The 26800-nt window shown below is 36.8% G+C and overlaps 1 protein-coding gene across 1 annotated transcript in view; it reads left to right on the forward strand.

The window, feature by feature from the left end:
* Window positions 1-224: 224 nt before the first annotated feature.
* Window positions 225-26800, forward strand: part of THOC1 (THO complex subunit 1) — a 40892-nt gene continuing 14316 nt past the window's right edge. Inside the window, exons 1-11 of the mRNA XM_068563563.1 lie at window positions 225-306; window positions 2207-2280; window positions 2374-2434; window positions 3678-3744; window positions 6397-6515; window positions 6986-7034; window positions 7452-7547; window positions 15278-15360; window positions 18222-18295; window positions 20173-20281; window positions 21456-21587. Coding sequence (XP_068419664.1) covers window positions 253-306; window positions 2207-2280; window positions 2374-2434; window positions 3678-3744; window positions 6397-6515; window positions 6986-7034; window positions 7452-7547; window positions 15278-15360; window positions 18222-18295; window positions 20173-20281; window positions 21456-21587 — 918 coding nt within the window. The 5' untranslated portion in view covers window positions 225-252. The remainder of the gene's footprint in view (window positions 307-2206; window positions 2281-2373; window positions 2435-3677; window positions 3745-6396; window positions 6516-6985; window positions 7035-7451; window positions 7548-15277; window positions 15361-18221; window positions 18296-20172; window positions 20282-21455; window positions 21588-26800) is intronic.

Here is a 26800-nt window from a genome sequence, read left to right on the forward strand (position 1 = left end):
ACAAGACCACACATCTACCGTCACCCCAAGGGTTACCCACGAACCCGGATCGGGCATTGAGCAGCTGACTCCGGCTCCCAGCGCCCGCCCGTCCTCGGTCACCACAGAAGCTCCCACCGCCCCCCCGCACCGGGCCCGCCCCTGCGCTCACAGGCCGCTCTAGCCGTGCACAGAGCCGGCAATCTCTTCGCTCCCGCCCTGACGTCATCGGCGGGCGCCGCGGCGCGGTGGCGGGCACGCGCGGCCGAGAAGATGTCTCCTACGCCGCCGCTCTTCAGTTTGCCCGAAGCGCGGACGCGGTTCACGGTGAGCGGAAGGCGGGTGGGTGCGGCCCTGGCTCAGCGCTAGTTTTTGCCCTCCTCTCCCTGAAATTACTCGAATTTTGCTCTGGGGTAAAGCGGGGACAGAGGCGTGTGCGCCGCGGCGACGGGCTCCCGGCCTCGTCGTGGGCTGGGAAGTGGCAAAGGCGCATTACCTGTCTCTTCCGCGCGTCCTCTGCGGTCCGCCTCCACCTTCCCTCCGGCGGGTCCCAGGACCCCGCGTTCTGGGCGTGTCTGCGCCCTGCGTGGAGGGGTCACCCGCAGACTACCCCTGTTCGGGTCCGGCTCCTCGGCAGTGCTCTCTCAGCTGGGCAGGTGTCTCCAGAACTGGAAGGGGGCTGCTGAAGGGGGTGGGCGGGACCGACTTCAGCCCAGAGAACCGGCTCCCGCCCCGCCTCCTAAGCTGCCAGGTGGTTGTTCTGGCCGCTTATTCACCACCCTTTAACCCTCTGTATCTCATTCCTAAGAGATCGATGAGGAAGGTCCTAAGTGGGACAGGACAAACAGGTCAGCTTGGGAAGGGTTGTCAGCTGTCATTTTATTCTTACACATTGGGGAACAGTAGTTTAAGCATTTGGGAGACACTTTACAGAGCGTTTTCATGTTAGCTTGTTTAACTCTTAGAATAACACTGTAAGGAGGCTGTTTTATTATCCCTGGTAGATGAGATAGAAACTGAGACAGCCTCCCCCCACTCCAAAAGTTAAATGATTTACTTCACTGTTTTCTCTGAATTCAGACCCAGTATTCTTTTTATGTTACCCATCACTAAATTGTTTGACTGTATTTGTCCCTAGTGCTCTGAAATTCTGCCAGGAGTAACTGTTAGGAATATCCAAGGTTATATTAGTCCTGGAGGGGACCATTTAATGGGAGCTCATCTAGCCCAGTGCTTCTCAAGCTTGAGCATGGGGTGGGATCTCCTGGAGATCTTGTTAAATGTAGATTCTGGTTCAGTAGGTCTGGAATGGGGCCTGAGATTCTGCATTTCTAACAAGTTCTCAGGTGACGCCACTGCTGCTGTTGGTAGTAAGGATCTACAACAACCCTCATATTTAACTCATGAGGAAAATGAAGCACAGAGGTAAGGGGGTATGCCCAAGATTACACAGCCTATTCACAGGCAGAGTCAGGAATGGACTTTTCCAGTAAAAATGTAACTCCTGTGAGGTAACATTGATTTTCCAAGTGTATGTGAATTTTCACAGAATGAATGACTTGGCAGTATTTTTGTCTTTCAATTATGACTACTTTAAGACAACCAGCAGGTTTACTACTTTAAGACAATCAGTGTTTACTTGGTGTCAGGGACTGTGCTGTGCAAGCTACCTAGATGAGGTAGGACTTTTTTTTTTTTTTTTTTTTTCCCGAGGTAGGACTCTTGATGGGTCTTGAAGAATGGATAGAATTTGCGTGAGCATGTGGGAGGAATAATGGGAATGAATACACTAGAGTGAGCTTGATAGAAAATGATGGGAAAATGGCTAGACCCTATAGAGAGTACGTGTTAGGGGGTACTGGGAAATGAGGTTGCATAGCTTGAGTGGGATAACATTATCAAGGACGCTTAGAGGAAGCTACGAAATAAGGAGCCACTTAGAGATTATTTTTTTAAAAGCAGGATACTCATGAATGGGATATTTAAAGAGAAAGTAGGAGGGAAAAACCTGGAATGAGAAAGTCTAGCTGGGGAGCTCTTGCAAGGCTTAAAGTGATGAGTCTATATCAGTAAGTGGCATTTGAATAAGAATTACTGATAGAATGACTCATAGGTAATTTTTCCCAGGTATAAACATTTTTTAGTTAGACGTACTATTGATGAGTGATATGCTTTTCAGTAAATAATCAAAAATCTTTCCACTTATTTGCTATTTTTATTTTTCTAGAAATCTACCAGAGAGGCCCTGAACAACAAAAATATCAAGCCCTTGTTGAATACCTTCAGCCAGTTACCTGGAAGGTAAGGCGTTGATATCCATGAAATAGGCTCGCTGAAATCTTTATACTTACCCTGAGCTGCTTTAAAAATGCAGGTGTTTTTTGTTTTTAATAGTGAAAATGAAAAAAAATGTACCCTTGACCAAGCTTTTAGAGGTGTTCTAGAAGAAGAAATTGTAAGTATGTTTTTCCTTTATTTATCGTTAGAATTTTGCTGGCAAATCAATATTATTTTTAAATTTGCTTTTATCCTTAGAATAGATATTTAAACATGACTATTTTTTCTAGAGTGAACTTGGTACTTTGTGAAACCTAACTTGGTCATAGTTAGTATAGGAGTTGTGTAAGGATTAAGGGTTTTAATAGCACAGCTTGACTTGTTTAAGGGTTTGGTTTAATAAATGAGTAGAGCCCTCTGCAAGTGAATATGTATAAGAAAAGTTGATAAGAGGTCTTCCTGAGCAAAAACTAGAATTTGAAGGTGAGCCCTCTCGCTTTGCTGTATAAACAGTGACACATCTTGTAGTGGCATAAAAGGTCTAGTCCAAGGATGTTCAGCATGGGAGCTGGGATTCCATGCCCTCATTTTCCTATGGCATCACCTTATCAGTTCGCCTGCAAAAATAACAAGAGCCTATCCAACTTCAGTAGAGAAATTTGATCTAAACATGAAAAATCTGAATTTATTTACCATTAGTGGAGCACCCAAATGAAAGGAAAAGTTTCAGTAGTTTATTCTTGGTTTAGCAAAGCTTAGATCTCAAGAAGCTAGACCCTTTTCCTGTGGCCATAAAACAGTGTCCCTTTCTTTTGGACAATTCTATGTCAAATTCATTCTTTCCTCTGCTTCAGACCTAGTCACCTGTTGTCAGGCATTGGGCAAGTTACATTGCTTTTCTGAGCCTCAATTTCATTTGTAAGAGGGGAAATACCATCTTTTCATGGTGGTTGTGTGAAACGGCACTTAATGTACACTCAATAAATGCTGGATTTTATGATGTTATCAAACCTAAGCACCACCTCTCTTCTATTAAAACCCTCCCTCAGACATATTGATGCACCAGTACAATTAATTCCCCTGACCCTGCCTTTGTCCTGTGCCATTGAGTGAGTTATGGCCTCAGCACATCTGTAGTTGATTAGCTTACAGCCTTAATCATGCTAATGTAACGATCTTCCTAAGACTTGGATTTTAAGTGAATCACCTGCTGTTTAATTATTTGATATACTTCTACAGTTAGGGTTATTACTGTTCATTTTTAAAATTTTCATCTTAGAAAGTAATCTTATCTTCTGTGAGAAATATCTTTATCCAGTGTTAGTGATAATCAATTTAATGTCAGAGAATATGTTTTTCTTATTATCAAATTAGTCTAAAGTCTGGCTCCTAAATTAAGTTGTTTTCTCCTTTGTTGGTAGATAAATCATTCATCATGTGAAAACGTTTTAGCTATTATTTCTCTTGCTATTGGGGGAGTTACTGAAGGTAAGTATGGGTTTGTTTTGTTTTTTTTAAAGCAATCTTGGGCATGACATGTTTATTTAAAACTTATTCTCCCCATACCTCTCTACCTAATTGATTTTGTTCGTTTTTAAAATTCTGCCTACCCCCTTTGCCAAGAAGTCCCATGGAAATTAGCTCACAGGTATTTCTTGTCACTCGTGTATACAGTGCACACTTTGGCACTTTCTTTGTTCTCCACTTGTTCTGTTCATCAGGTAAATATTTATTGAGCATCTACTATGTGCCTGGTACTGAGCTAGGCCTTGGGAGATTCAGTGGTAAATAAAACATATTCGCTGCCTGTAAGGAGCCTAGTGGCTAATGGAGGAAACACGTCTAAATGTCTTACTGGGGCGGGGGGTGTGGGGGGGTGGGAATTGAAGTAGGAATGAAGTATGGTTGAAGTGATTCTCTAAACTTCAGAGTCTGAAGGAATCAGGATGGTCTTAGAAAGGAAACTGTAACATAAGAGCTATGTGAGGGATGAGTAATTTGTCAGGCAGAAACAGAAGGATATAGCTATATAAAGACCTAGTTCAGCATGACTAAAAAAATGTGGAGCAGAATGGTGAGAGGATGATGAGAATGGTGAAGAAAAGAAGCAGGAGGGGTAGGTTAGGGCCATTTGTAAAGGGCTTTGTGTGCCATGCTAAAGAGGACCTATGGAAGAGCCATTGGATTGGGAGAAACTGCTGGCAGGAAAACTAGGCAGAGGACAATTAAAATGGGGCAGTGGCAGTAGGGGATAGTTTCAAGAGACTTTTGTTTATTTATTTTTATTCATTTATTTTTGGCTGCGTTGGGTCTTCGTTGCTACGCGTGGGCTTTTCTCTAGTTGTGGAGAGCAGGGGCTACTCTTCGTTGCGGTGCACAGGCTTCTCATTGCAGTGGCTTCTCTTGTTGCGGAGCCTGAGCTCCAGGCACGCAGGCTTCAGTAGTTGTGGCTTGCAGGCTCTAGAGCGCAGGCTCAGTAGTTGTGGCGCACGGGCTTAGTTGCTCTGCGGCATGTGGGATCTTCCTGGACCAGGGCTCGAACCCATGTCCCCTGCATTGGCAGGCAGATTATTAACCACTGCGCCACCAGGGAAGCCACTCAAATGAGATTGCCAGGCTTTAGCTTTGTTTTACTGAATCAGAATCTTTGAGAGTGGAATTTAGGTAATTTTCTATAGTTATTAATGTCAGTTAACTTTTGCCAAACTATACTTCCGCTAAGGGCAGGGAGTATGTCTCTCAAATCTCTTGGATATACAGGACATAAAAGTATCACAAATCTAAGTGTTAAAGGACTTCAGAGGTCATGTGGTCCAATCTTGTCTCTGGCCTATCCTGTCTCCCCTCAGTAAAGTCCTTGGCAGGTGGTCATCCAGCCTGTACTCCCGTTGATGGAGCTCACTATTTGATTTCTGTGAGATAGTTCTGATGGTGCGATTTCCTTTGTATTGAGTTGAAATTTGCTACTTTATGCCTCCCTGGTTCTAGGCAGTATCCCTCATATCACATTCCAGATATGATCTTACCAGTGCAGAGTAGAGCTGGAAATACTACTTCCTGTTTCTGACTACTGTGTTAATGCAGTATTTTGGGCTAATAGTACCCACTCAGTACTTTTTTTTTTTTTTACATACCATGCTGAAGTGGCTACTTTTCCTAAACACTTAACAAGTGTTAGTATCTATTACATAAAAATAGAAGGAAGAATGAGCAGGGAGGTAAAAGTATTTTTAGCTAGCCTAGATGACCTTAAAGTCTTTAATTTATTGCTTTACTTTAGTAAGATTGAATTTAGAAATAAACAACTTTTTATTTTACCCTTTTTTCCCTTGAAACAATGGTATTATTGTAAAAGTTTAATGAGTTGAAATCAGTATCAAATCTTTTTGTTATCTTTTTTGAAGTAGTTCTTTTCAAATCACAGACAACTTAAATTTTAGCAATAGTACAGAACATTTGGATATGAGAAGGGAACATACTAGTCCTAATTCTTCTACTTTAAAAAAACTACCATTTATTTTGGTATATGGTTTTAGTTTCTCTGGTCTTTTTAAAAGATTTTATTGTGATAACCATAATACCCATACAGTTTTGAACCCTGCCTTTTTCACTTGACATTATATCATAAACATTTTCCAAGTTATTGTAGTCGTCATAACCATCGTTTTTAATTGGCTGCGTTATATTCTTTTGAATAGCTTAGTGGTGAAGAAAACAGACTGTGGAGCCAGACTGCCTGGGTTCGTATCCCAGCTCTACCACTTACTGGCTCTATGATCTTGGGCAAGTTATTTAACTTCTCTGTGTCTCAGTTTTCCCATTCTATAAACTGGAGATAATGTTATCTACCTCATAGGGTTATAAGGATTACATGTGTTAGTATATGTAAAGTACTTAGTGTGCCTGACATATAGTAAATGCTCTGGAAGTGGTATCAAGAATGATTATCATCATCACATACCAAAACTTACTTAAGTATATCCTGTTTGGGGACTTTAGGTTGCTTCTGTTTCTTGTCTTTCACAGCCTTGTTAGGATTGACAAAGTATACCTTTAATATTTTCTTCAAAATTATTTTGCATGGGCTGTTTTACTCAGCAGTATTTTAAACTTTTTAATTGGCTTGTGCTCCACTTGAAGGTATTTGTACAGCATCTACACCTTTTGTATTGTTGGGAGATGTTTTGGATTGCCTTCCTTTGGATCAGTGTGACACAATATTCACTTTTGTGGAAAAAAATGTTGCTACTTGGAAATCAGTAAGTACCTTAGTTTCTTTTTCTGCTAATATTATCTTTCTGTAGATCCAGAGTTCTGAGGGTAGTTTTTTTTTGTTGTTGTTTGTTTTGTTTTTTGTTTTTTGCTTATATTTATAATATTGCTGATTGCCAAAAAGTTTGTCCCTATGAGAATTATATATTCTGCTCTCTTGGAAAAGCCAAGTAAGAGTCATACGGAGAAAAAAATGGAAGTACAAAATTTGAGTAGATACAATTAACTTGAAAACACACACTTTTACATGTTTAAAAGTTACTTAGAATCGTGTTTTGTTATATATTTGAAAATATTTTTATTTCGTTAAAAATGTTATTTGCTTGAAAAAAGTGAAAGTGGCATAGTAGATTCTCAGTGCATAGTAGCGTTCTTTAAAATTTTACTTCCTGTGACTTATTATTGAAGGACGTGCAACAACTTCAGAAAATAGTAATAATTTCTGTCTTAATTTCAGAATACATTCTATTCTGCTGGGAAAAATTATTTACTACGTATGTGCAATGGTAAGTAATTCAACAGTAAATGATTGTTTTTTAAAAAGTAAATGTGGCCAGGAAAACAGGTGGTGGAATTAAACACAAGTGGTAAAATTTTTAATGTAGATTGTATCTTCATTTTTAAATAGCAGTCTGACTTATTAAAACTGATCATTTGCTTTAAATTAAACTATTCCTGTTCTGGGTATAAACTTAATGAAAACCAAAAAAATTTAGTAAAGCTCGTCTTACCCATGCTAAACTTGTTTAGTTTTATTCCTAATTTTCTAGAGCCTTTTTGTGACAAAAATAGTTTCTACCCCCATTTTGAGAACTACTACTTTAGGAAAATACTTTTGACAAACTGGTTAAGAAATTTGGGTATGGTTGTAATAAACATAGAATGATCTCACCTGTGTAACCTTCGTTTCCATGTGTTGTTAGATCTCTTACGAAGATTATCAAAATCCCAGAATACAGTCTTCTGTGGACGAATTCAGCTCTTTTTGGCCAGACTTTTCCCTTTATCTGAGAAGTCAGGTAAGCTTTTGTACATAAAATGCTTTGCAGGAAAATCTTTACCAGATTAGAATCTACCATGATGATAAGAAAGAAAAATGGTTCTAAAAAGTTGAAAGATAACATAGGAAACTGCCACTTTATTTTACTTATAAGTAGTTATACCTGTCTCAGTGTATGATACAGGTAACCCTTAAATAAAGTCATTGATTCCTTTTTTTCCTATATCTGCAAGCCTGTTTGTTTGTTTGTTTCTCTTTTTTTAATATTTATTTATTTATTTATTTTGGCTGCGCCGGGTCTTAGTTGCAGCACACGGGATCTTTGTTATGGCATGCAGGATCTTTAGTTGCAGCGTGCGGACTCTTAGTTGCAGCATGCAAACTCCCAGTTGCGGCATGCATGCGGGATCTAGTTCCCCAACCAGGGATCAAACCTGGGCCCCCTGCATTGGGAGCGCAGAGTCTTACTCACTGGACCACCAGGGAAGTCCCTAAAGTTATTGATTCTTTAAGTTCAAAGTTTGTGAATAATAATGTACAGTTGAATCACACTGAAATATGTAGCTATGAATCATGTTTTTATTTCATTTCCTAATGTATGCCTATTTTTCTGTTTCCATTTTTTCCTTCAATCACTACTGTTCAGCCACATTGACTTTGTTCATTTCTTTTATCATTTATTATTGTGAAATGTAACGGTAATGTGAAAAGTGCATAAAGTAAATATAGTATAATAATTATGAAGCAAACACTTGTATAACCACTGTCCAGGTCCAGAAATGGAACATTGCCCACCACAAGGCTCTCTAGAGCCCACCACAATCTGTTCAAATATGCCAGATTTTAATATCCCTTTGCTTCAGTCTTCCCTTCCTTAATATCAGGCTAATATACCACCTACTTTATATGTTTTTGTAAGGATTAAATGAATTAAAATATGTGAAGAGCTTACAACAGTGCCTGCATGTGGTGAGACCTATAGTATATGTTAGCAGTTGTTTTACATGTGGCTTTCTTTTTGTCCTGCTAGATCTATGTTTTTTTCTTTCCTTATTTAATGTGGTCAGGATTAATTTTGATTTATCAATGTATTTACCACTTGTATTTCTGACCTTCTGTCTGTTTCCCCCTTTAGACTTTACTATGGTGCAGATTTGTGTTTTCTTTGAAAATCTTTATTTCTTTACTCTTGAAGAATGATTTCAACAGATAGAAGACTGTAGGTTGGCACTGGATATAGGATTTCATTTAGTGGGAGATAATCATTACTTTGCCTTCTAGCTTCTATAGATAAGGCAAATGTCAGTCTAACTCCTTTGAAGATAATCTAGTTTTTTTTTTTCTCTCTCTATCTGCTCTTAAGGTTTTCTTTTTCTTTGGGTTTTTTGTTTGTTATTTGTTTGGGTTTTTTGGTTTGTTTTTCAGTTTTATATGATGTATCTAAGCATGGATTTTTAAAATTTATCATTCTTCAGATTTGTGGGCATCTCGAATTTATGGATTGGTTGTCCTTCATCCAGTTTGTAAAAATTTAAGCTGTTATTTCTTCAGATATTGTGTATGCTTCTTTCTCTTTTTCTCTTTATGGAACTCTAGTAGACATACTATATCTTCTGACTGTATCCTCTGTCTCTTACACTTTCTACATTTTTCATCTCTTTGTCGCTCGCCATCACATTCTGCATAATTTCTTTAGAACGGTTCTCCAGTTCACTACTTCTCTCTTCAGCTATGAATAATCTGCTGCTAAATGAGTTCTTAATTTCAGTAATCGTATTTTTTTCATTTCTAGAAAGTCTCTTTTAAGTCTGCTGTGTCACTTTTTTAGTTTCTTATTCCCTGCTGATATTTTCAAACTTGTTTTTTAATTTTCTAACCAGGGTAAGCATTGTTATTTTTATGTGTCTGATAATTCCAGTGTCTTAAGTCTTTGTGGGTATGTCTCTAGTGTCTGTTTCTACTGTTTCTCACTCATTGTGTCTTACCCCTTTGTGTTTCTGGTTAGTGTTTGATGTTATATTTGAGAAGATATTTGAGGGAATAATTTTGAGGCCTAGGTTAGATACCTTTCTCCAGACAAGAGTTTTCATTACTCCTGCCAGGCACCCTTAGAAGGGTGCTACTACTAGTCCAAGATTACCTTAATCTAGCCCAGCTCAAGGCCTGTGATTCCTTAGATAATCGAGAAGACTTGGCACTGGACTGCAATTTGGCTCATCCTTACCTGAGGACGTAGGTCCCAGTCTAGGAGAAGGTTGAGGTAGGATTTATTAGATTCCCCACCTAGAGATTTATTTTTATCATCCTCGCTTCAGGAAGCTGCTAAAAGAGTAGGTCAGTTTTGCGGCCGATTCTTCCTGTTTGGCAGATAGCCTCAAGACAAAAGTGGCTTTGAGTGCTGGTGATGCATTGCTTATCTTTCTTGCCTTCTTGATTTTTGCCATATATTCCTCACTGAATGTCAGCTCTTTACCATTTTTAAGAAAACAATTTTCTGTTTCATTGCCTAAAACAATGCTGTGAACATGGTTTATGCTCTGTAAGTATTCATAGAATTAATGTAATTTATCCAAGTTTTCAGTTGTCCTTAGAGGGTTAATCTGAATTAATTAATTAGCTAATTAATTGGCCTTCCGTTACTGGAAGCTCAGCTTTTTATATTTTTTAACAACTTTATTGAGATGTGAATTCACATACCATACAATTCACCATTGAAAATGTACAATTTACTGTTTTTTAGTATATTCACAGGGTTGTACGGTCATCATTGCAGTATAATTTTAGAACATTTTAACTTCTAAAAGGAACCCTGCACCCATTAACTGTCACTCTCCACTTACCTCCATCCTTACCCTGTCTCCCAGGCCCTAAACAACCATTAATCTACTTATTGGTCTCTATGGATTTTCCTATTCTGGACATTTAGAAAATGGAATAATAAAATATGTGGTCTTTTGTGACCACATTTTCTGGCTTTTTTTTTTTTTTAACATCTCTATTGGAGTATAATTGCTTTACAATGTTGTGTTAGTTTCTGCTGTATAGCAAAATGAATCAGCTATACGTATACATATATCCCCATATCCCCTCCCTCTTGAGCCTCCCTCCCACCCTCCTTATCCCACCCCTCTAGGTGGTCACAAAGCACCGAGCTAATCTCCCTGTGCTATGCAGCTGCTTCCCACTAGCTATCTTGTTTACATTTGATAGTGTATATATGTCCATGCTACTCTCTCAGTTCATGTGACTGGCTTTTTAAACTTAGCTTAATACTTTCAAGGTTCATCGGTGTTGTATGTATCAGTAGTTCATTCCTTTTTATGGCTGAATGATATTCTCTATATGGATATACCACATTTTGTCCATTCATCAGTTAATGGACATTTGAGTTGTTTCTGCTTTTTGGCTATTGTAAATAATGCTGCTGTGAACATTTGTGTACAAGTTTTATGTGGATGTATGTTTTCACTTCTCTTGGCCATATACATAGGATGGAATTGATGGGTCATGTGGTAACTGTTTTAATTTCTCCTGGATAGATATCTAAGAGTAGAATTACTGGGTCATATGGTAACTCTGTATTTAAGTTCTTTTTTTTTTTTAATTGGGGTATAGTTGTTTTACAATGTTGTGTTAGTTTCTACTGTACAGCAAAATGAAGTAGAGTTCCCTGTGCTATACAGCAGGTTTTCATTAGTTACCTGTTTTATACATATTAGTGTATATATGTCAATCCCAATCTCCCAATTCATCCCACCCAACCTTTTCCCCGCTTGGTGTCTATACGTTTGTTCTCTACATCTGTGTCTCTATTTCTGCCTTGCAGACTGGTTCATCTGTACCATTTTTCTAGATTCCACATATATGTGTTCATATACGATATTTGTTTTTCTCTTTCTGACTTACTTCACTCTGTACGACAGTCTCTGGGTCCATCCATGTCTCTACAAATGATGTATTTAAGTTCTTGAGGAACTACCAAACTGTTTTCCGAAGAGGCTGCATCATTTTATCATTGATGCAAGTGTGTTCCAGTTTCCCCGCATCCTTGCTAACACTTACTGTTTATTGTCTTTTTTATTATAGCCATCCTAGTGAGTGTAAAGTGGTATCTCATGGTTTTGGTTTGCATTTGTGTAATGACTAAAGATGTTAAGCATCTTTTCATGTGCTTACTGGTCATTTGCATGTCTTTCTTAAAGAAATAGTCTATTAAGATTCTTTGCCCATTTTAAAAATTGGGTTATTTGTCTTTTTATTACTTAGTTGTACAAGTTCTTATTATATTCTGGATACTAGACCCTTATGAGATATATAATTTGTAAATATTCTCTCCCATTCTGTGGATTTCCTTTTCACTTTCTTGATAGTGTTGGTTGCAGCAAAAAAGTTTCAAATTTTGATGAAGTTTAATATATCTATTTTTTCTTTTGTTGCTGGTGCTCTTGGTGTCATATCTAAGAAACTGTTGCCTAACCCAGCAGTCCCTGACCTTTTTGGCACCAGGGACTGGTTTCGTGAAAGACAGTTTTTCCACAGAGTCGGGTTGGTGTGGGGGATGGTTCAGGTGATAATTCTAGCGATGGGGAGCGACAGATGAAGCTTCGATCGCTCGCCTGCTGCTCACCTCCTGCTGTGCGACACGGTTCCTAACAGGCCGTGGACCGCTACTGGCCCATGGCCTGGGGGTTGGGGACCCCTGGCCTAACCCAAAGTCACAAAGATTTACATCTACGTTTTCTTCTAAGAGTTTTAGCTCTTACATTTAGGTATATGATCCATTTTGAGTTAATTTTTGTATGTGGTGTGAGGTGGGGTTCCAATTTCATTCTTTTTATATGTGGATACCCAGTTGTCCCAGCACCATTTGTTGAAAAAACTATTCTTTTCCCACTGAATTGGCATCTTGCCTTCTTTTTACCTTCAAAATATCAAGATCAATTGAACCTTAGGACCTTGGCACTCTTTCTGCTGTCTGTAATCCTTTTGTTCGTTATTGTCACATTACTGACTTTTGCTGTCACTCAATCTCAGTTTAAATTTTACTTCCTTAGAGAGGCTGTCTTTGAGCATCTAATGTAAACCTGCCACCACAGTTACCCATTATCACCACCTGATTTCAAATCTCTTCTTAGAATTTAGCACCACCTGGCATTTTCAGTGTGTTTGTGTTGTTCACCTCTGTATTTTCTGTGCCTGGTAACTTCTAATACCAGATATCTAGTCGCTATTTAAATATCTGATGAATGAAACTCTCTTTGTGAAATGAAGTGCCCCTTCATAAGTACTGATTTGTGATTTCTTTTTCTGGAATTTACAGAAAACCTAAGAACAAGGTTTCAATTCTCAGTCATTCTTTAGTCCTTCCTGTTTATCTCCAGCCTCCACTCTCAGTTTTTAAAAAACATTTTAACCTCTTTTTCAATACACTACATTCCTACATTGACAAGACATAGAGAAATCACTTCTTTCTTATTAACTAGTTGAAAGACTAACAGTATGTTGCTAAATGTAGCTTTAAACTATCTATATATCTTTTAATAAATTATATTTTTAAATTTAATTTTTAAATTATAAAATTACCCAACCTTGTTTCAGAAAATTTAGAAAATGAAGGGAAAAAAAATTCATAATCAATCCTGTCACCCTAACATAAGCTAGGTTGGCATTTGGGGATATCTTCTTGCAGTATTTTTTCTTCTGTTTTTACATTTGTAAATGCGTAAGATTCACTAGAGTATATCCCAAGACCTTCAGAAAGCTGTCTTAACATGTAATTTACCCATTAAATTTAGTAAAGTATGACTGAGATTTTTAACCTGAGAATTATGGCATATGCTTTGTTGAGTAATAAATAGAAAATGGACAAAGATATTTTAAGTAGTCAATGCTAAATGGTCAGCCAGGTTCATTCACTAGCTTTATGATGTCATCTAGCATACTGGCTTTTAAAAAAAAACTTCTTGTTTTAAAATAACTTCAGACGTGAAGAGTTGCAAAGATAGTATAGCGTACCCGAATAGCTTCACCTAATGTTAACCTCTTACATACCATGGTACAGTTATCAAAACTAAGAAATCAACATTGGTGCAGCACTATTAGTTACAGACTTTATTTGGATTTTACCAGTTTTATCACTGCTTTGTTTTTTAAGGATCCAATCTGGGATCCTGTATTATTTAGTTGTGATGTCACTTTAATCTCCCCAATCTCCCCAGTCAGTGACAGTTCCTCAGTCTTTGCTATTTTTTCATGACCTTGACAGTTTTGAAGAGCACTGGTCAGATAATTCGTAGAATGCCCTTCAATTCATGTTTGTGTGATGTTTTTCATAATTAGATTGAGGATATGGATTTGGGGAAGAAGACCACAGAGGTGATGGGCCCTTCTCAGTGCATCGTTTCAACATGGTATTGATGTGTCTTTTTACTGGGGGTGTTATCTTTCATCACTTATTTAAGATATTATCCTTGATCACCATATTTCTCTACTACAGAGTTACTATTTTCCCCTTTGTAATTAATAAATATTTGGAGGGAGATACTTTGAGGCTATGCAGATACTTTTTCTCCTTAAACGTTTGCCGGCTGAGTTTAGTACTGTTCATCAGTGGATCTTGCCTGCAGTGATTATTATTAGGTTGTCCTGGTGGTGATTTTCTATTTCTTTCATTCCTTCTACGTTTATGAATTGGGATTCTTCTCTGAAGATGAGTTGTCTTGGGAATTCCCCGGTGGTCCAGTGGTTAAGACTCCACGTTTCCAATGCAGGGGGCCTGGGTTTGATCCCTGGTCGGGGAACTAAGATCCTACAAGCCTCACAGTGCAGCCAAGAAAAAAAAAGAAGAGTTGTTTCTTCTCCTTTGTTTACTTGTAATTCAGTCATCTATTTCAGTATGAACTCATGGATATTTATTTTATATGGGTTATAATCTCATAATATCATTATTTACTTTGTTGCTCAAATTTTTATGGTTTTCCCCATTGGGAGCTCTTTCATGTAGGCGAGGATAGTCCAGGCACATCTTGTATTTTCCCTGCCCAACCCCTGGAATCAGCCACTTCTCCAAAGAGCCTGATTTGTTTTACTTAAAAATGGTATTTAGAAGACAAGATCTGGGACCTAGATAATGCTAATTGTTACTAGAATATCACTGCTTCTAAGCCCTCTCAGTGGACAGAGCTTGGAAAGATACATATGTATACTAACATGTGTATGTATGCATCTGTATTCCTGTATCTGTCTACATTTTTTTTAATGACCAACAACAAAAACAATGCTGTCATAGTGACTGATAACTTGTGAGTCTAATCTAGCACCAATAGATCTGCTTATTTATAACTTATTTCCCTGACAGCGAGAAACCTGGCTCTCACTAACTATATTTCCTATAAATATTGTTATACATTCACACTTTTTGAATAATACAATTTCTATTTGTGCTTCAGCAAAATTATAAATTACTACATATTGCATTCTGTAAAATTGTTCTAGAATATTCATAAATAACAAGGATCAATATATCTGTTACAGTGTATACAGAATTCGGCATACTCTAAAGGCACCTTAAAGAAATGAATTGTAGAAAGAATTTGAAAATCAAGTGTGATGTTATTCTGACTTGATCTTTTGCTTAATTATGGATTTATCATTTTATGTATTTTGGTTATATGACAACAAAGTTATATTCTTAAACAAGTTTAGGTGTTTGATGGATTTGCTTTGAAAATTTTTTTTTTTTTTCAATAGGTCTTAACTTGCAGAGTCAGTTTAATCTGGAAAATGTCACTGTTTTCAATACCAATGAGCAGGAAAGCACATTGGGTCAAAAGGTGAGGCTGATATGAAATCTAACATAACATATTTTAAGTTTGTTATTGAGATAACTCAGATGAATGGGTCTTCTAAATCAAAAATTTTAAAAACCTTTATTTTCAATTTATAGAAATGATATGTATTCTGTGTAGAAAAAAAATGCAAAGTAGAAATATTTAAAATAAAAAGTACAGCTACCCCATAATCCAAGGCCCCAAAGATAACCACTCTTAACATTCTTGTTTTGTCCTTACAGGACTTTTTGTGTGTATGTAGTTTTATTCCAAAATTGAGGTCATACAATACATACTGTACTGAAATTCACTTTCTTCTTTTAACAGTATGAAATGGTTGCATTTCTGCATCAGTACATTTAGATTTGTCTCTGTGTTTTAATGTCTCATGATAAGTCTTTGGATATATCACAGTCTCCTGTCACTGAGCATTTAGATAATCTCTAATAGGGAAAACTTGTTAACGACATTATAGTAAATAGTATTTTGTATATCATTGCTAAATTATGCAGGTGTCTCCTTAGGATAAATTTCGATAAGTGAAATTTCTGTGTCAAAATAAATGCTTATATCAAATTTTGATAACTGTTGCCCGGGTACTTCTCAAAAAAGTTGTACCCATTTATACCACCCCCAGTGGCACATAGAGAATGCCTTCCCATTTCCCCACAGCCTCACGCCAACATGGGGAATAACCAGTTTTTAAAAATTTTTGCTTAATTGATACATACTTGAAAGGTAAGTCGTCTTTGTTTTAACTTACATTTCTTTGGTTATTAATGAAGTCGAGGAACTTACTGTATGTTTATTGGAATTTATTTTTCTTCTGTGCTGATTAGAAACAATGAGGAAGAGAACTGCCTATTCATGACATTTGCCCATTTTACTGCTGAAACGTCTTTTTCTATTGATATGTAGAAACTCATTGAAACTCATTACATTTTTTTCCTCAGTTTATGGTTTTTCTTGTAACTTTATAGTTTTCTGTATGGAGCTATTAAATTTGGATATAGTAATATTAACATTTGTTAGTCTTTTGTTTTAGTGTTTCTAGCCTTGTGTCATACTGAAGGCTTCCACTCCACAGGAGTATATAATTCTTTGTTTTCTTCTGGTGCTTTTATGATTTTATTTTTTCCTTTAAATCTTTTACCCAGCAGGGAGGTTGGAGTTTGGAGTAAGTTGAGTTATAATTTAATTTTTTCTAAATTGTGAGCCAGTTATCTCAGAACCATTTGTTAAATAATCCATCATTTGCCCACTGATTTTTTTGAAAGTACATCAGCAAGATCAACTTTATTTTTAAAGATTATTTATTTATTTATCTATCTATCTATTTATTTATTTATTGGTGTGTTGGGTCTTCGTTGCTGTGCACGGGCTTTCTCTAGATGCGGCGAGCCGGGGCCACTCTTCGTTGCGGTGCGGTGGCTTCTCTTGTTGCAGAGCGTGGGCTCTAGGCGCTCAGGCTCAGTAGTTGTGGCGCACGGGCTTAAGTTTCTCCGCAGCTTGTGGGATCTTCCCAGGCCAAGGCTCGAACCCGTGTCCCCCTGCATTGGCAGGCGAATTCTTAATCACTGCGCCACCAGGGACGCCCCCTAAAGATTATTTTTGATGTGTCCAGAAAACAGTCCAGAGCTGGCAAATTTTTGGACATTCAGCACCTGCTCTTCATTTAGGAGCAAGTTATAAAGTTTAAAAAATTATTAATTAGATGTAACTAATATTTCACTGTAAATTAATCAGAGTACTTTACTTACTTTATCCCTTAAATTGTAATCATTGTCAATTTGGAAATGATATTGACTTTAAGATTTTTCAAAGTCTGCCTTTCCCGTTTATGTATCTTTTAGGTATTTCTTGGACTATTCTATGTAAACTTGTTAATTTAAAGTGGGGGGGTGGGATGAATTGGAAGATTGGGATTGACATATATACACTATTGATACTATATATAAAATAGGTAACTAATGAGAACCTCCTGTATAGCACAGCGAAGTCTACTCAATGCTCTGTGATAACCTAAAAGGGGAGGAAATCCAAAAACAAGGGGATATATGTATACGTATAGCTGATTCATTTTGCTTTACAGTAGAAACTAACACAGCATCGTAAAGCAACTATACTCCAATAAAAATTAATCATCAAAAAATTTTTTTTCAATATGGAGCTGTACACCCAGCATATCCTAAAGTGTTCCCAGATAATAAGTGTTATGTGTACAGGTAGGGGAAGATTTTCAAGGTCAAATTAAAGTTGGGGACAAAAACTACTTAAATCACTTTGAGTCATTTACTGTGGTTCTTGGACTCCTTAGTGTACTAATGATCTTCTCACTTTTCCAACACGTCGTTGTATACTGTGTTTCCAAATCATATTTTGCCATAGATTCTCTATTCCCAGAGAGAATGTACTGACTGTGTTTGGAAAAGTACTGGTTTAAAACTTTGCACTATGTTTGTTGTTGTTGTTGTTGTTTTTAATGAATAGGTATTTATATTCTTTTATTATTATTATTATTTATATAAATATTTAATATTTATTTGTTTGTTTAATATTTATTTATTTATTTTGGCTGCAACTGTTCTTAGTTGCGGCACGCGGGATCTTAGTTGTAGCATGCAGACTCTTAGTTGTGGCATGCATGTGGGATCTAGTTTCCTGACCAGGGATCGAACCCAGGCCTTCTGCATTAGGAGCGCAAAGTCTTACCCACTGGACCACCAGGGAGGTCCCTGCACCATGTCTTCATGACTATCTTATATTATTGTCATACTGCTCTTGAGTTCTCGGATCCCTGTCATATAGGATTCTCCTCTGCCTGACAACTGCTTCATGACAGGATGTACATTTTTTTAATTTAGCACATGGAGGACAGAGAAGAAGGAATGGATGTGGAGGAAGGTGAAATGGGGGATGATGAAGCTCCAACAACTTGGTGAGTGTTTAGAAGTTCAGATTTCTTGATTTACAAAGATAATACCTTATGACTTATCAGGTACTAAGGTGAGAATGTAGACAGGGAGGAAGGAGATCATGCTTATAGATTTCTTTTGTTTGTAACTTTAATGTATATCACTTAAAATTACAACTCCAAAATCACTAATGGGCTGTATCAGTTGGTTTCTAAATTGTGTGCAGGCAGTCCGTTTTTTAGGTGTAACCTACCTTATATATATTCATAATGTTTGAAAAGCCAACCACAGGCGACCTACGCACTCCTTCCCTTCTCCCTTCCGTTTCATTTTGAGATCATGGTGCTGTGTGGATCACTAAACCTACTTCCTGTTTCCCATATAAAATTACAGTCTTACTTGGAATATTTGGGCATGAAGCTTAGCACAGATGCTAACTGTAATCCATAGGTTCAACTTGTTAAGGTTTATTTGGAAAGAATGGAGTAAGATAGTGTACAGTAGTGTTTACAGACAAAATTAATTTTACAGAGGTGATGTTGAAAATTTTTGTGGACATTTGAGGGTATGAAACAGTTGATACCTCAAGCATTTTTGACATATGGTTACTACTTAAAAGACTTTATTGGCTGTTTTTAGTAGTATAGAGGATTTTGCTAATATAAACTCTGAAATGTCTGTTTTAAAATTAAAAATTGAAGCATTTTGTAGTGTAATGATTGCTTGTAAAATTAAAAATTAAAATATGTCTTGACCCGTATGCTAACACATATATATGGAATCTAAAAAAAAATGGTTCTGATGAACCTAGGGGCAAGACAGGAATAAAGACACAGACATAGAGAATGGACTTGAGGACATGGGGAGGGGGAAGGGTAAGCTGGGACGAAGTGAGAGAGTAACACTGACATATACACTACCAAATGTAAAATAGATAGCTAGTGGGAAGCAGCTGCATGGCACAGGGAGATCAGCTTGGTGCTTTGCGACTACCTAGAGGGGTGGGATAAGGAGGGTGGGAGGGAGACGCAAGAGGAAGGGGATATGGGGATATACGTATGCATATAGCTGATTCACTTTGCTATACAGCAGAAACTAACACAACACTGTAAAGCAATTATACTCCAATAAAGATGTTTAAAAAAAAATATGTATTGACACTGAAGATTTGTAACATAGCCGAATTAGAAATTGAATTAGTAACGCCATTTTTGTAATACTAAGTTCATATGTACCTAGTGTGTTTGTTTCATACTAGGTCTTAGTGTGTTGGTTAGGATATAATGCCTAGGGCTTTTACCATTAGAGTCAAATTAACATTAGCTTAAACAACATAGAAATTGATTTCTTTCTCATGTAAAAGTCTGAAGACAGGTGTTCAGGGCTGATGCAGTAGCACTCTTCAGGGAGATTGTCTAGGGACCCATGTTCCTTCTAACTTCTTGTTCCACCATGCCTTGGTATTTGCTCTTTTTCATATAGTCCAGGATGGTTCATCATCATATCTGCATTCTAGCCAAAAAAAAGGGAAAAGGGAAAATGGTAAAACACGGCCCATATAAGACATATGACTTCCGCTCCCCACTGACTGGCCAGAATTTAATCACATGGCCACACCTAGTGCAGGAGAGGTTGGGAAAGAGAGCCTTAAATTCTGAATGTGTCCAGCCAAAATTCAGGGGTTCCACCACTGAAGATAAAGAGGGAATAGGGGTCTATGAACCCCCTGAAATTATAGACGTTTATATAAATATTTATGAATTTGTGTACTTTTCTGGGGAAAGAGGCCATGGCATTCATTAGCTTTTTCAGAGGGTTTGTGACCCAAGAAAAGTTAAAGCATTTAGATATTTCTAAAAGAACTTAAATGATTTATTTAATGTAACATTTATTTTATCAGCTCCATTCCAATTGATTACAACCTGTACCGAAAATTTTGGTCACTTCAGGATTACTTTAGGAACCCTGTGCAATGCTATGAGAAAATTTCATGGAAAACTTTTCTCAAGGTGAGTTGCCAATTACAGACTAACAAAAGCCCAATATTTTATAGCTAATGGCAGAGTCAGAACTTGACTCTTGTCCAGCATACTTTTCACTATATAGTTCTACCTCTTACGTTTTTATACCTATTTCATAATATAGAAGCTAAATTGTAAATTAATATATAGACAGTTGATTCTGAGAGCAGTTTATAAATGACTTGAGGATTTAAAATTTAGTAATTACAGCCTTGGTTTTTTTGTTTTTACATAGTATTGTCAACATGAATTGATGAACTTTTGCAGAATACATCCTGCCTTTGCACAAAATTATTTCAGCTGTCCTCTAAGAATAGGACTCTGCATACTATGGCTTTGGACCACATCCAGCCTACTGCCTACTTTTGCAGACAGAGTTAATTTTGTCACACAGCGACACCAATCATTTACGTGTTATTTGTGGTTGTTTTTGTGCTATAATGGCTGACTTGAGTAATTGTGATTGAGACCATTTGAGCCATATAGTCTAAAATATTTACTATCTGACTGTTTACAGGAAAAGTTTACTAACCTCTTTCTTATAAGAATTCTCTATTTCTTTTTCTTGGCTCCTTAAAGGTCAGTTTGTCCTTTTTGTTGTAGTCAAAATCTAAAGTTAATAGGTAGCTCTTAAAAGTAGCATGGTGTGTTTTCTGTGTTACTTTTTAAAGTTTTTATTTTATATGCAGTATCTTTTTTTCCCCCATAACTATCCAAATTCAGATTAAGTGGTAAGTGAGAAATCACCTGGAATTGTTCCTCAACTGGATAGGCTTTGACATCATTTTTTTATTTGGTCACAGTGTTTAGCACAAGAAATGCTTGAGAGTTTCACTGCTGATTAAACAGCTACTTTTACTGGTAAATTTCTGTATACTCTCAAAGCATTCCTTTCTCTGTTTGCCCCTTACACAAACTGCATAAGAAATCACATTTTTCCAGAAGTAGAGAGTTTATTCCTACTTTTACAATAACCATAATATCTCACAAAAAATAGTTTTACCCTCATTTTGCTGTCATAATTTTTCTTGTTTAGTGTGCCTTAAGGATGCATATACGGTTAACTGGGAATAAATTGTACATTATTTTGATAAAGAAAAGCACTAAACAAATGATTGGGCAACAATGCCAAATAAAACTAATTGATATTTTTACTTTGCAGTATTCTGAAGAAGTTCTAGCTGTTTTTAAGAGTTATAAATTAGATGATACTCAGGCCTCAAGGAAAAAGATGGAAGAATTGAAAACAGGAGGAGAGCATGTATATTTTGCAAAGTTTTTAACAAGTGAAAAGGTATAAATCTTTCTTTTTCACTAAGCATAGTAAGAAATGTTTTTATTTTTGTTTTCTCTATTTAGCTGATATCCTTTTAAGTTAAATACAGTAGAAAAGTTTCTTACTTTATTTTTGGTTAAAATTGATAAATGTTAGTTTGAGAGTCCTATTTCTTCTTGTAGAAGTAAGACTAATTTAATTTCAAAGGTAAAAAGTTGTTCTGCATTGTCTGTTTTGTAGATTTACTTTGGATTAAATACATTTTAGTTACTTTCAAGTACATATATTCTGAACCTCAAGTTAGGATTTCATTTGCATTTATGAAAATATTTTGTAATTAGTTTGCCATTTAGGTACAAATAAGGGGTTTTAAAATTCCCTGTTAATCTTATTTACACAGTTTAATAAGTAATAAGTAAATTTTGTTCAAATACAATGCTAAGGCATGATGTAAGTTTCTAGTCAAGATGGCACATTGAGTTTGTGTTTCGATTCACTCCCTTTGCTCCAAACACATAGCAATGACAGGTAAAATATAAAAAGAGAAAACCAAAAAGACAAAGCTGGGCTTCCAGAGACAAGATAAATATCTTCATAGACCAGAACTGCCAAGTAATAAGTGAAAATGAAGCCTTGGGCCTGCTGACTGTATATTCCAAGCAGGTGGTGGCAAGCAGGAGCTTGGCTACAGGTGAGACCAGATCCATGTGGGACCAGGAGCCAGAGCCATATTCACTGCTTGAAGCCAGAGACTGGGGTAGAACTTAACCCACTTTTGAAAAGAAGCTAAGGTAGATATTACCAGTCTTCTGCCAAAGTCTGTGGTTTCATAGGAAGTTGTGGGTCTAGGGATAACAAAGGCACAACTTTGTGTCCTCTGCTTGCTCTATGACCGGATATGAGATATCCCCAGTATACTCATGAAACAGCTGTTCCAAAAAGTCATCATGAGACTGTTTTCCAGACTTGGGCCCATGGACCTGGTAAAAGAAAGTGCAAAACTACTAGATAGGAAAAGGTATACACAGAGATAAAGAAGAAGAAATAAGCAACAATCCCAAAACAAAAGCCTTCCATTCAAAACTCTCTGATAAATTAAAATTCTGAAATCCAGTGCTAAGAAAGATCACCAACAAAATCAACTATTGGGATATATGTTTGTTTATTTTAGATACATAGCCTGACCAAGACTTTAAAATATATATGTTCTGGATAATCAAAGAGATAATTGATAGTACAGCATCCATGGAGAGTAAGAAATTGTGAAACTGAAACATTTCAGTTGAAATGAAATAGTAGTTTAATATGACGACTAATTGGGATTCTTGAAAATGAAAAAATATGATCATTGAAACCAAAGCACAGCACATAGAATTAAACTATAGTTTGGACATAGATGACAAGAGTACTAATGATGAGAAGTTCTCCCAGAACACAGCACAGAGACAGATTTTTTTGTTAACCTGAAAGCAGTTAAGAGCCATGGAAGATAGACTGAGAAATTCTAGCATATGTCTAAGTAGGATTGCCAAAGAACAAAATGGAGAGAATATTGGAGAAACTAAAGGACTGAAGGAAGTCCCAAGTTCTCAGATTAAAAGTGTGCTACAACTACCAAGCAGGATAAAGAAAGATGAATCCATACTTCAGTACATTATGCTGTAACTGCAGGTATAGAGAGAAAACCTTAAAAGCCACCAAAGAGGGGAGGAAAAAAACACAAATATACTGGAAAGGAACAGATTTCTAACAGTTATCAATAATAGATACCAGAAAACAGGGGAGAAATATTTCTGAGAAAAAACTATCAGTCCAGAATTTCATGCCCAGCTAAATGCACTCAAGACTGTAGATGAAATAAAGACATTTTCATTCTAAGACCAGGAAAGCATACCACTCTAAGACCATCATTGTGAAAAACTACTGAAGGATGATATTCAGGCAGAAGGAAAGTGAATCCATAAGAAAGGAGTGGAATACAGAAAGCAATTGTGAGCACAGAAATTGAAAAATATTTCAGTTTACTATTGACTAAAAACAAAAAAGTCATAATAACTGATTTTTAAAAAAATTTTAATGTAGTATGTAAACTAGATAACAATAAGAATCAGGGAGGGGAAAACAGATGTTTAGTGAGTAATTTAAGCATATGCTACAGTCCTTGTAATCCTCAGGAGGAGAAAAGGAATGCTGAATAACTTTAGACATTATTATATTAAAAGGGAAACCACCAAAGGAAAAACAGCCTGTAGCTCTCAAATGGCAAGGGGTTACAAAGGGGACAAGAAGGAACATAGACTACTTTATAAATCCAACAGATGGCAGGAAGGGAGGAAAACAAGAGAGAAGGGTAGGTAAGTCCAAATATATCAGTAATGACTGTATAAACTGATTTAATTTACCTAATAAGAGAGATTAGCACATTGGATTTTTTTAAAATCCAGGTATATTTATTCATTTAAATGAACAGACATATAAAACTCTTTGGTTGAATAAAGAATTCAAAATTTTATTTTACCGTATGTAGAAAGGGAAGAAAATTCCAAAGCCTCCTCTAACTTAACAAAGAAGCTTCCCAAAGATATATACCTTTCAGAAAGCTTGAGATATCAATTTAAGTAATATTATCAGGGCAAAACAGTTAAAAAATACAACAACCAGTAAGAGTTGTATGCTTTTAGCAGTTAAAGGTCACATTTCTCAGGACATGACAACTATTTCAAAACCCTGGATATCTTAAAAGACTTTTTTTTTTTTGGACAGTTGACATTTCCAAGGACATTTTAGAAAGCAGCAGGATTATACATTTTCAGAGACATCTCCACATTGGAATGTAAAATCAGTGCTTTTGTATCGATCTCCATTCACCACTTTATCAGAACTGGTCCCTGAATAGTGTCTCCCTTACTGACTCTTTGTGAGCTTTGTTTCACCAGCAGTGCAGACAGCATGAGCTTTCAGGGTTAAGCACTGGAATTCCATTAGGTAACGTTTTGATAGAGGGAAAAGCAGGTTTTAGAAGCTTAAAACTTTACAATATGGGAAAGAAAAAAAGGCACAGAGAATTGCAACAAAGAATGTAAGGCATGTGATGTTTTGCATCTTCACTTCCATTTGTTGCCTCTTAAGCAGTTACTTTATCTTAAATTTCAACCTATAAAAGAACCCTTCCTGTGCAATCTTCATATTTTTCCTATGTATTTCCAGTGTTTGTTACTCAGCATCCAAGTGAAAATATTTGTAATGCACCACCTACAGCACCATTTGATAAGTTTTACTGCTTCACTAAAAGAAGCCTTCTAGCATTTCTATAACACCTTACATGATGTTTTACATCCCAGGATTTCTGAAAAGGCCATCCCACCTAAGTATGTGCCAATCTAATGTTACTTCTCAACTTTCTTCTGGTTGTAGATTTGGTAAATGACAAACACTCTTTATTTTTCAGGGATATATTTCTTGCCAGTGAGAGCTAGCTTAAGTGAAATCAAAAGCCATTTAATTATTTGGAGTATAATTCTATAGCCCATCGTTTCAGTGGTGAGCAGGTTTAGGAGAGTGGTCTTGTCATTACAAGGTTAGGTCTTTCATCACTCAAATAGAGCATATAGCCTCATTTGATGGCCGTGTTATTACCCAGAACCCTTGTGTTTTGCTTACATGAATGTGGTCAAACTTTTTCTTAGGAGAGTTTTCCTTATATCATCCTTAGAAAGGATGATATAACCTTTCTAGTTAGAGACAGGCCGATCATATAGCAGCTTCAGGTAGGCACAGATTTTACAGATAAAATAGATATGTTTCTAACTTATCATACCTTCTTTCTTAAAGGTGGAAGTTTCCACTAGAAACTCATGCCTAGGGTATGATTGTAAACACTAATTTCCAACAATATAGTTCTCTTGTTAACGTAGCAAAATAATCCCTGGATTATTATTTTTAGTGAAGAACTGCCAGTTCCTTAAGTTTAGTCCAGAGTCATACTCAGAAATTTTAAGGGAGAATTTCACCTCTAATTGTCCAGTTTATCATACTGTGTGAAGGGCACTGTATTATATAGGAATTTCTCCCTCAGTACTGTGTAGCATGTAAAAGTAGAACCAACATTTTAAAACAAAATTCCAAGTATCATGAGTGTTAACATGATGGTTAAAGGAATGTATTTTTGTATCTTTGAGTTCTTACAGAAAAAATTCCAGCCAGTAACTAGGTATGAGCTTCAGGGTTACCCAGTTCTTCAGAATACCGACTCCTCTTCCCTTTACAGTTGAGACTCAGTGACCTAATGAAAAAGATCCGGGGGAATACTCCAGAGCTATCAGTTAGCAGAGTGGTTGCCCCACAGTCACACACACTAGTGTGGTCATTAGGCCATTCTTGTTCATGGAGGTAAGAGAAATAACAATTCTTCCCAGACTCTGCATTGTATGAAGAGCTCTCAAATAAGAACTTTTAGTCACTTAAAAAAAAAAAGTTCCTGGCAGAAAGAAGCTATCAGTACAGCCTTAAATTTTTCATACTTTCTCTATCCATTTGAGAGATAGCCAAGGCTGAGTCTTTACGTAGTGAAGGCAAAGACAGGTCTCATCTTTTATGAGACACACTACAACCTAGTTAGGAAATGACCTCAGAAGTAAGACCCTCCTATAGACAGACAGGCAGGCTAACCACTTTCCTATAATTTCCTTTAGTTACATCAGTTGTTTCATATGGGACTCCCTTTAAACAGGTCTGGGAGGTTTTTGGACAACTCTGGAACACCGCTTGAGTTTTCCTTGTCTGCAGCCAGAGAAAGAGCCAGCCCTCCAAATAGTTCCAGGAGTGTACCATGAGGTTCCTGGAGTTTGTCAGAAATTTAAGTAGAAACTAGATCATTGATCCCTGTGCCCCCAGAGAAAAAAAAGTTATAGCAAAAAGCTGTTAAATGGGTGGTGCTGACATTTTCTTATAGGTCCAAGATGGAAGGCCTTACACTTTAAAAATCATATAAGCACTCAGCAGTTCTCAATAAGAACGGAGCAATGTTTTCCACTGATGAACCTTGATGTAAATCAGTTGTTAGACTTTACGTCTTGACACCATCCATCTGAGTTAACTGGTTGGGCTTCTCACAACTGTGATTAGAATATTTGAAACACTTGATTCAGGCTTTGAAGTAATCTAACACAACATTATCTAGCACATCAGTGTTGGCCCTTGGGTGGCCACTGGGGAAGTATCAGAAATTTAGT

This window comes from Eschrichtius robustus, chromosome 14, assembly GCF_028021215.1.
Source record: "Eschrichtius robustus isolate mEscRob2 chromosome 14, mEscRob2.pri, whole genome shotgun sequence".
Lineage (NCBI taxonomy): Eukaryota > Metazoa > Chordata > Mammalia > Artiodactyla > Eschrichtiidae > Eschrichtius > Eschrichtius robustus.